The sequence below is a fragment of the Hipposideros armiger genome, unplaced genomic scaffold (assembly GCF_001890085.2).
Source record: "Hipposideros armiger isolate ML-2016 unplaced genomic scaffold, ASM189008v1 scaffold_43, whole genome shotgun sequence".
NCBI classification, from domain to species: Eukaryota; Metazoa; Chordata; class Mammalia; order Chiroptera; family Hipposideridae; genus Hipposideros; species Hipposideros armiger.
Window position 1 is genome coordinate 1,433,579 of NW_017731393.1, and position 10,544 is coordinate 1,444,122.

At 60.2% G+C, this 10,544-nt stretch overlaps 1 protein-coding gene across 7 annotated transcripts in view; it reads right to left on the bottom strand.

Moving 5' to 3' along the window:
* The window catches only part of ZFYVE21 (zinc finger FYVE-type containing 21), a 20,102-nt gene continuing 9,558 nt past the window's right edge, over positions 1–10,544 (bottom strand). The window contains exons 1-8 of one of the 7 annotated variants that reach the window (XM_019639236.1): positions 5,029–5,554; positions 3,776–3,826; positions 3,310–3,478; positions 3,145–3,220; positions 2,971–3,062; positions 2,386–2,439; positions 635–777; positions 1–554 (exon numbers count right to left, since the gene is read on the bottom strand). In XM_019639236.1, coding sequence (XP_019494781.1) covers positions 519–554; positions 635–777; positions 2,386–2,439; positions 2,971–3,062; positions 3,145–3,220; positions 3,310–3,478; positions 3,776–3,826; positions 5,029–5,109 — 702 coding nt within the window. In that variant the 5' untranslated portion in view covers positions 5,110–5,554 and the 3' untranslated portion in view covers positions 1–518. The other 6 variants (XR_002123612.1, XM_019639232.1, XR_002123613.1 and 3 more) reach the window with 6 other exon arrangements.

A 10,544-nucleotide genomic window follows, 5' to 3' on the forward strand; every position in this document is an offset into this window, starting at 1 on the left:
TTAGTATTTTCAAAATAGGTTTTAATCGAGCTTTATATACAAACTGTTGTACAATTATTTTAATAAAGTGAAAAGTACATGAGAAAGCGGGCTCCTCCCCCGTAGTGAAGCAGCAAAGGTTGTTCCTTGGCCCCGATTAGTGCCAGGCTACAGGAGTCCGTCCACTGGCGGTGACCCAGCCTGAGGCCCCACCGCCACATCATCTCTGTGGAAGAACTGATGAAACGGATGTCGAGGGGCAGAACCTTCTCATAAACCCGGCCTCATAAAAGCATGGTCTAGATTAGGCTAAAAACAGTTTAGCAGTAGTGTAGCTCAGTCTCTCCCACCCCCAGTTAAGTATCAACAAGAAAAGACACAGCTGAAGCAGGAAGCTGTCGGGGGCGTTAGTCAACGGCGTGCACACTGGACCAGGTAAGCGAACACGCGTGCTTCTCCCAATACTTGCATTTCCCAGCGCACGTGGCTGAGCTGCCTGTGTGGGCGCAGCTGTAGCTGACGGGCCGGCCCACGCGTGCTTACTGGTCCCGAGATTCGTAGAGGAGCTTGGCGGCCTGCAAGGTGACAAGAAACATGGAGCACCAGGCCTGGTCCGGGAGCTGGTGGGGCACCCCAGCCGGGCCTGCCGCCACACCTTGTGCATGGCCACCAGCCACGCTGTCGCCTGCCTCCTGCTGGCATGTGCATCCTCCCCGGCTGTCAGCTTCAGCTGGCTCATGCCTTCCGACCCGGGCACCGTGTACTGCAGGGACATGCCTGTGGCCCGCGCGTTACCTCCTGGAGGAGGGAGACCAGGTGAGAAGGCTCAAAGGGGACCCTGAGCAAAGTCACAGGCTGGAAAAGGGCCCGAGTCACCTGGCCTGGTGCCCTCCAGGGCCTGGGACAGACAATTCGCACCACATCACTGAGCCAAGAGAGAAACGCTGCTGCGTCTCCTGGTCCGTGTGGGGGTTCCGGCCCTCAGGAAGTCCGACAAGCAAGGCAGCTCCTATAAGCACCCCTGTCTGCACCGGGGCGGGGGGTCAGGTGGTCACAGCCACCCCCCACTGAGAACCAGGGTCAGAGCTGAGGGGACTGAACAGGCAGGCAAGGCCTGGCACCACACAGGTGCCCCTACCCTGGTGTGCAAGCTCCCGCAAAGATGCATGTGCGGGACCGGCCACTGGGACACTGCACATCTCGGGGCCAGGACGAGCTGCTCCACTGATACCTCGACTCCAACACCTGTTCTGAGAGCCAGCCACTCACACAGGGCTCTCCCAGGCTCGGCTACAGTCAGGAGAGTCCTGTGGAGACCAAGCTCCAGAGCACTTCACCCACCGCTTTTTACTTTGTGACTGGGGGCCCACAGGCCAGTAGGGGGAGCGTGCTGTGGTTGGGAAAGGCCTGCTGACCGCAGGGCGATCGCAACTGTAAAGTGCTGTCCCCCAGGGCCCGGAAATCCTCAACAAGCGTGTCCCAAGCCTCACTCCCACCTGCTTGTCAGCGTGGCTTGTCCCGACTGGACTCCAGCAGGAGTCCCCCACACTCTGCCCACCATCTGCTACTGTAAGTAGTTGTACTGACAGGTCCCTAACTCCGCCGGCTGCTTTCGCACTTTGCAAGTCTGGCTGGCCGGCAGAGCTGAACACAGTTACTGCCTGGCCCTCAACAGGCCAGCGGGCAGGCCTCTCAGGGAGCTGTCTCAGGGCCCGACCCCCATGGGAAGGGGTGCTGCGGATACTTAGAGGTCCTAGAAAACCTGGCAGGGCGGGACTCAGTGGACTCACAAAACTGCCACAAGGGGGCGCACGGTGCCCGAATCCCAGGGCCCCGCCCAGGAGAAAGGCCGGAGAAGCTTCACTAGGCCAACTGGGGTGGTGACCTCCTCCCTGGCCTTGGGCCACCTGGGCTGACCCCAAGGGTGCCTTTAACTACCAGCCTGCCACAGCCAACCAGCTTGGTGCCACCAAGAGGGGCAGGGGTGGCAAAGCACTGGCCTGGGACCCTCGCCATCATTCCGGGGCTCAGACAGACACAGAGTCGGAGCCCCAGGAGGCCACAGCAGCTCCCGAAGAGCACGGTGAGCAGCTGCTGGGGCAGGAAGGTGTTGGGAGAAGGGCTCCCCAGACTCGGCCTGCCCAGGGCCAGCAGATACCCACAAGAAGCTGTGACATGCTGGTGAGGCTCCCACTTGTGGTAGAAGAACTGAGCAACTAAATACATTTCTTCTGCTGGGGTATTTTCATTTGTGCCTTAGATGCCCACGTCATGGACCAAGAAACCCTTTCTTTCCAATCGACCACAAGAAAGGAATGTGCATTTCACAGAGGCCTTTGGCGTGGACCCCCCAGACAGAAAAGAGTCAGGGCGCAGCATGGGGGCAGAGCGAGGGGCACGGCTGACCTTCAGAGGCGGGCTGGCTCCCCAGGAGGCTGGTGTAAGTGTGAATGTCTTTCTCTAGACAGGAAGGTAGGCAGGCAGGAGAGAAGAACAATCAAGTCGGATCAGAAAACAGAAAGCAGGGAGGTTAAGTCACATGGGCTCTGCAGCACCCTGCGGTGCCGACCCACTTCCATGGGAGACACCACTGAAGTGCACACTCAGCTGGAAAGACCCAGACTGGGCTAAATGCTCTGGGAGCTCGCCAAGGAACAAGAAGGAATTTCCAGACGCTGAGCCACACCTGGGAGGGCCCAGTCAGCCACACTCTAGCCCCTGGGAGGGACGCTGGGTGACGCCACCTGCACGTGGAGCTTTGTCCTGGGGTGGAAGCCAACAGGAAACAAATGTGTAGGCCACATTCCTCCGTCATTTTGCATGCTAAGCACCCCATTCACCTGGCGAGTTCCTAAAGCCACTTAGTAAACACAAGCCCACAGAGCAGGAAAAGCAGGCATCTCGGCACCCATCCCCAAAGCCGCTGTCACCCAAAAAGCCCCCCGGCTGGCACCAGGCGTCCTGCTTAGCCAAGGGCAGGGCGGCGTTTACCTCCAGGGGGGAAGCCTTCTGTGAGAATCTGCACGGTCGAAACGTGTGCGAAATCGATCTCATGGCGGCTGTCCCCATCCAGGAGCAAGTACCTATGAAACAAGGGCGTCCAAACACGCTACACGAGGGCTCGATGTGACAGCTGTCGGTGCCACGCAGTGCTCTGCCTCTTACCTCTGGTTGTTGGAAAGACGGCAAACCATTGTTTCTGATTTCTCTGAGTTTCCAAAAGTTACAAGGAAGGTGGCTCCTTGGGGCACAAAAGCAAGTGTGAGCACACAGCCGGCCCGGCCTCGCCTCGCCTCGCCTCGCCCTGCCCGGGCAGAACGCCTGGCTTACCGCCCAGGAGCACTCTGAGCTGCTTGTCGTAGAACTCGGACTCCTTGTGGGACACCAGGGCACACGGGCCACACTGCCGCACCGGGTCCACAAAGCACATGCGTGGCAGTGCCACCTTCTGGCTGCAGCACTTGTCGCAGAAGCACTTCCCGCATCGGCGGCAGTGGTGCTGGGGACGGAGGGGCCGGCTGTGAGCAGAGGCCGGGGCACCTCCCGACACAGGCCCCAGACGCGGAACCTCGCCGTTAAGAGGACAGGAATGCTGTGAGGGTCCACGGCACAGCAGGCTCTGTGAACCCCACGGCCGGGATGCCCCAGGGTCACATGGGTGTGGGGCCACCTCCTGGCGAGCTTAGGCAGCCCACCCACTGGGACAGACAAGGTGCTCTGGCCATGCCTCCAGGAAGCCGGCCCAGGGGGAGGAGATGTCTGTGTGGTCCCCTTCTGCCCGATGGCCTCAGCTCACCTTTCTGGTCAGAAAGTCAAACTTGGTGTCACACTGCATACATCTTGGGCACTAGGAGGGAAGGCAACGAAGTATCAGAGCCCAGCTCTGTCACTGGCTAAGTGGCTGGGCTGAGAGGTGTGGGAAAGCCAGCCTCCCTTCCCACAGCAGCTCTGGTGGCTCTGTGCCCAGGTGGCCCAGCAGCTCAAGAGCCCAGCAGGCCGCGGCGTGGGGGCTGCCCGAGGGCACTGATGGGACAGTACTGGGTGCCCAGTGGCCCGGGTCATGCCAGGGTAGGGAGAGGCCGGTGGTTTGAGCTCGCATCACCACGCTCAGATCACTTTAGGAACTCCCTGGCCCTGTGATTGGAGCCGAGAGTCAGCGCCATGAAATGACAGTGCAGGTTCAGAGCAGGAAGGGCATGATGGCCCCACTTCATGAAGGAAGTGCGGGGAGTTGCTGGGCTGGGGGGAAGCCAAGCACCTATTCTGATCGGTCCCTCTGTTTGGCCACTGAGAGTCCTGGAGCGCGTGGCAGAGGCTGCAGCAGAGGCTGCAGCAGAGCTGAGTCGCCCGGTGCTCTCAGGTGCGGGACTCGGGGGCTCGGGCGGCTGGGCTGGCCGTGCTGGCAGGGAGAACCTGCACGCGGGTGGCCGGAAGGATGACTCCCTCAGAGTGGGGACTGGGTGGTGCAGCCCTGCTCCAGGCGCCGAGGACCAGGGACTTGACAGGGCCACATTACCCTCAAACTAGCCGTCCGACGAACTCAGACCCTGATCTAAGAGGCAGTTCAGCTCCACCACCAGACGACGGGCTGTCCCAGCGCTGACAAGGCTCAGCTGCCCCCGACACCAATCCAACGGCAGCCCACCAACACCGTGACAGCAACACCGCCCGCCTGCCACAGCAGGGACCAGGGTTCACGAGACAGACCAGGCCATGTGACCCCAAGGATCAGCCAGCAGGCCTGTCCAAGTGTCCTTCCTTTCGCAGGCTGGAACTCACCCCTGCCCTGCACTGCCCTGGGGCCCAGCCCCCGAGGCAGCAAGGGAGCTGCTCTGAGAAAGTCCACGATCGGCGCCCAGGGCCCACACATGCTCCTAGAAGAAGGCTGGAGCCTCAGCCGCAGTGTGCCCTTTGCGGAAGGACAGGTGTCCAGGCTGGGCCTTTCCAGACGTCACCCTGCAGCGGGAGGGGCGCCCTCAGACCCACCCAGCTCCACATAGCCGCCTGGCACCAGGCACAGTCTGAGCTCGTCAAGATCCCGTGACTAACCTTTTCTTGTTTCCGCTTTGCTCTTAAGCTGCTTTCTGGAATCGGACATGAGCCTGGCCCACCCTGGCCTTCCAGAACCATCCAGAGCCCCCGCCAGCTTCCGGCACGGGCTGCTGCGCACTGCGCTGCTGCTGCTTCCTCCCAGCCCTGCCACCGCCTCCTGCTTCTGTCCGTTCGGGAGGTTCTGGAGGCTCTGGGTGTCTGCACTGGGGCGTGTGCACAGGGCCACACTCCCGTGACCTCAGACGTCCGCCAGCCACAGAATGCAGTGGAGAAAGCTCCACGGGGCTGTAACCAATGAGGCTGGACAGACAGGAAAGCCACACAGGACCGACCAGGTCCCAGTGCTGGTGGCAGCTCCCCGAGGCCTGCCCAGGCGCCACGCCCGGCACACGGCCCTGAGTCCGTCTCCCAGTTATTCTAAGCCTCACGTGTTGGGGCAAGTTCAAAGACCGCTTTCTGGGGCGGCCAGTTAGCTCAGCTGGTTAGAGCATAGGCTCATAACACCAAGGTTGCCGGTTCGATCCCTGCATGGGCCACTGAGCTGCGCCCTCCACAACTAGATTGAAACAACTANCTTCTTTGGAGAAATGTCTACTCAAATCTTTTGCCCATTTTAAAATTGGAGTTATTATAAAAAAATTTAAATTGGGGTTGTCTTTCTGTGGTTGAGTCGTAGGGGTTCTGTATATAATCTGGATATTAGAATCTTGTCAGATGGGTGATTTGCAGCGTTTTCTTCCCATAGGCTGTCTTTTCGTTTTCTTGATGGTGTCCTTTGAAGCACAGATGTTTTGTTTGATGAAGTCCAGTTTATCAGTTTTTCTTGCTTGTGCTTTTTGTGTCATATCTAAGGATCCATTGCCTCAGCCCAGGTCATGAAGACGTGCCCGTGTTTTCCTCTGAGTGTTACAGTTCGGGCTCTCACACTTGATCCGTTCTGGTTTAGTTAGTGTGATGTGAGGTAAGGGCCTAACTTCATCCTGTTGCACGTGCTTATCCAGTGGTCCCAGAACCATTTTGTTAAAGAGACTCCTTTCCCCATTGGATTGTCCTGGGACCTTTGTTGACAATCAATTGCCGTAACATTGGGGCTTTTTCCGGGTGATCGCTGGTCCTTGGCTGCTGGACTCAGGTCCATTCCCTGGTGCGGGGCCCTGGCGGGCGCGCCGCCCTGGTGTTCAGGCCCTGGTGGCATGTTGCCTGTTACCTGTTTACTCGCTTTCCCAGTCGCAGCAAAGACCGAGTTGTTACCACGGAGCCGGGATCATAGCAGGAACCCTGAAAGTGGGATCCAGAAAACGTGTGCCCGACGGAGCCTTTCAGGGCATCTCCCTGTGCCCTAAAGCCCTGATAACCCACTTGCTGCCACTCGAGACGGTCCGGGGGCAGGCCCGTAGGGTGACGTCCCGTCAGCAAGGGTGGGAGGCCAGCCCTCGCCTGCCTCCCTCCTGGGCCCGAGGGGACGCCCCTGGAGGGACGAGGTGCAGGGGCCGAGTGCTCACTGGCACCTCGCTCCCCAGGGGCCGTTTACGTCTGCACCGAAGACGTCTTCCCCAGCAAGCGTCTGCAGCAGCTCATCGCCGAGCAGCAGCACCTGCGGACAGACATCCCGGCGGAGGTGACCCAGAAGATCAAGTTTGGGGACCACATCTTCATCGAGCACGCGGCCGACGTGGTGAGTGTGCCGCACATTCAGATAAACACGATTCGTTCCCTGAAATTCAGGTTGAAGTGGGTATCCTGGACCCGACCCGCAAGGAGCGTGGGGAGGGGAGGGCACCCGGCACGGACGAGTCCCTCAGTCCCCTGGAAAAGGCCAAAATTGGGGCGAGTACCTCCTGCCCACTTGGCCACTATGAGGGGACAAGGACAGGACCCACTGTCCTGGCAGGAGGATGCTGAGTCGGGTTTCACTTCTGCCTCTGATGGAGAAGGAAAGCCCCCTCGTTGGGGCACAAGGGGCCCCCGACTTGGCCAGGGCCTACTGGGCACCAGCCCGGACAAGCCCCCTCAGATCACGCCCCACCGCCTGGTTCATCGCCGGGGTGACACCACATCTGGATGTCAGTCACCAAGTCGTGTGTTCCATCCCCACAGGGCGGGGCCGGGGGCTGCCGGGGAGCTGGACCGGCCAGGCAGGCGGGGGGAGCAGCGACCTGGTCAGCTTTTCAGCTTAGGTCATGGTTTGGTGGAGGCATGAGCATCGAATGGGAGGGACTCAGAAGGAAAGGTGGGAAGGTGGGCAGAAGCCAGTGCAGCAAAAATAAGTCCAGGCAGGGCCTCTCCAGCGGCCCGGCTCCCCTGGTTCAAGAATTGTTCTAAGGGGCCGGCCGAGTGGCGCNAGTGAGGGGACCTTGTAGGAGCAGCGCCCTCCTGACCAGCCCCTGCCCCCACGCGGACCTGGAGGTGGTCCCTGGCTGACACAAAGCCCCCTGGCGCTGTGAGGCTGATGCGCTCACACACCACCAGCCGGCAAGCCATTTGGCCCAGAGCCAGGCTTGCAGGGCGACAGCTCTTCACTTCTTCCCGTTGGGCAGGGTCCGGTCAGGTGAGGGCCGAGGGCATTGCTGCGGGGCTCCCTGCCAGCTGGTGTGTGTGACGCGAGTGCCCGCTGGGTCTGGCATGACGGGGTTTTCGAGGCTGCCTGTTTGGGCTCCCAAGCGTCAGAAATTCAAGCTGTTTTTATAAAATGTGAGAATACTAGAGTGAACGTGTTTCCTGGTAGCTCCTGGCTCTGACAAGAAGTCAGCAGTGCCCCCACGTGACTCCTGAGTGGCTCCTGAGCTGCACACGACACGGGATGGCAGCACCTTGCAGCTGCCCACACCTCTGAGCCCACCTGTTACCCCACTTCCCAGACGGGGCCCTGGAGCCAGAGCTGGCACCTGCAGGGGTTGAGGACAGAGGCAGGGACAGATCTGGACCCGCCTTCTGAGGCTAGGCCGCCACCTCACCCTGTTGCCATCTGTCGCTGAACCTCAGCAAGTCCCTGTCGCAGCTGGGACCCTGGCGGCGGGGTTTGGAATCCCACCCGTTCCCCTTCGTTCCCGGTGAGCTCTGCGGAGCAGGGTCTGGCGCCTGCCGGCCACACTGGCCATATGGGTTTAGTGCGGGGGGTCTCCTGACCAAGTGTGGGCGTGCTCATGCCAGAAGCAGGCGTTTTTGCGTCACCTCCTGTCCCTGCATCCCTGGTAAGGGTGCAGCCAAGGAGGTGTCCTCTGCAACGTTTTCGAGACTCCCTGGTGCCCAGGTGGATGGCCTTGGCCTTGAGAGTGGGAGCTGTCACTTCGCCCACAAAGAGCTGTCATGAGATGAGACTGAGTCTGCTTAGAACGGGTGGGAGCCACCTTGCTCCCCAGTGCCCTCCGTGCCAGCCTGTGGGCAGATCGGCTTTTTGCTGCAACAACTCATGCTGAGGTCCTGCCCGTCTGCCTTCTCAGGAGCAGCTGGGTGGGCTGGGGGCTGTGCCAGGCGGGGCTGGGGGGAGCAGAGCTTGGGGGGGCAGGCGGGCAGAGCACAGGGATGGCCGGCAGGTCGCGATTCTGAGTCTCTCCTGAGCCTGGTCACCTTCCTCCACAATGACCCCCGATGTTCCAGCCCAGCGGGGTCCCTGGGGCCTGTTTTCTCTTGGCAGTTACTGATGGCACCTGTTCACGCTGGGTCCAGGCCCAGGTCTGTGTCTGTACTCTGTGTATCTGGCACATAGTGGGTGCTTGTTGACTCCCGTGGTTGCAGCCCCTCAGCAGCTTGGGGCTGGGCCAGCTCACATGGCCCGGGCCCTCCCGGGGCCCCTCCTGCGTCCCTCAGTCCAGGGCCCAGCAGGCCCAGCACGTACCCCGACTGTCCACGCTCTCAACCCCCATTCCGATGTGTCCTGCCATGAGGCGGTCACCTCACCCCCTCCACTGCCACTGCACAATCCAGGGTCTCTTCGCTTGGTGACAGTCACGTGATCTTGGGTGGATTACTCGTGACCCCTGCAGGTGACCAGAATCCACTGGGGGTCCGAGGCACATGCTCCCAGCTGCACCCGCCTCCATGGAGCCTCCAGTGTCCACCAGACCTGGACAAGGACCCCCAGCACTGAGAGTCGGTGGCTACGAGGCTGAGGAGCTGAGCTCCCAGGTGACAGGTTCTGGGGACATGGGTCGGAGGCAGTTAGAAGAACCAGCAGGATGGGCCACTGGCGGCGGGTGCGGAGGTCGCTGTCAGGCGGACCGGTGCCCGTTTCCAGAGAGGCAGGTCCCAGAAAGAAGACGCAGAGGTGAGCACCACAGTGGCCGAGGGGAAAAGGAGACAGCCTGGGAGCACGTCTCGATGAAGAGGGGAGCCCCACAGCTCCTGTGGCCTTTGAGCGTCGGGTCCAGCATGCATGTTTCCCCCAATCAAACCTGAAAGCCCTGGTTTTGAAAAGAATGGAAAGCGGTCTGGAGTTATTACAAATCCTGTGTTAGGAAAACGCGGAGCCCTCTGCCCCGCCCTCAGCTGGGCCGCCTTCCTGCCGGCTTGGTGGAGCCACTTTGGCCGCTCTGGTGGGCGGGGACAGCTCTCCCAACAAAACATGCCCGGATGAGCAAAGGTGCCCTCTCTCCTGGACCGTGGAGAGCGTGGTCACTTCCAGCTGCCCGGGGGCTGACGTGAGCCTCTTGATAGTCTTGGTCGTGTGGGGCAGCACTCCCCCCAGGAATGATCCGAGGAAGGCTAAGGACGTGAACTTGCCACTCAGCGTCAGACTGGGGGTTCCTTTGCTATCTTGCACTTCTTCTCTAAGTTTGAAATGCTGTGGAAACAAAATTAAAAGTGATGCACGCCCTCACAAACGGAGCACACACACGGTGTGGTGCTGTGGCTGACCTTCCTTCTGCCCAGAGCTGTGCTGTACACGGCGCAGGGAGGGCCGGGAAGTCCGGCTGTGAGCCTGGAGCCCTGGCGGAGCACAGCCAGCGTCTAGCCAGATCACCGGCCTGTTTTCTCTTATAAGTGGGACGTACTTCGCATACATAAAATTCACTCTTCAAATGTGGAATTCCGGGTCGTGTAGTATTTATTGTACATTCACCAGGTTGTGTGCCCATCACCACTATTTAATTCCAGAAACCCTGTGCCCAGTAGTGTCACTCCCAGTTCTCGCCGCGCCCAGCCCCTGGCAGCCACCTATCGGTGTGGACTAGCCTGTTTTGGACATTTCGCAGAAGTGGCATCAGACATGTGGCCTTCCGTGTCTGGCTCCGTTCACTCTGCATCATGTCATCGTGTGTCTGGTTCATCCGTGTGGGCACGTGTCAGTGCCTCGCTCCCGTTCACGGCTGAGTGACACTCTCCGGCTGTCTGCCCCGTTTGGCTTTTGTGAGCAGTGCTGCTGTGAGTGTGGGTGCGCCTGGCTTCGGGGATGTGTGGCTTCGTTTCCCCTGGCTGGACACCCAGGAGTGGAGTTGCTGGGTCACATGGTCACTGCACGTTTAACTTTCTGAGGACCTGCCAGCCTGTTTGAAGCAGCAGCTACACACTTTACA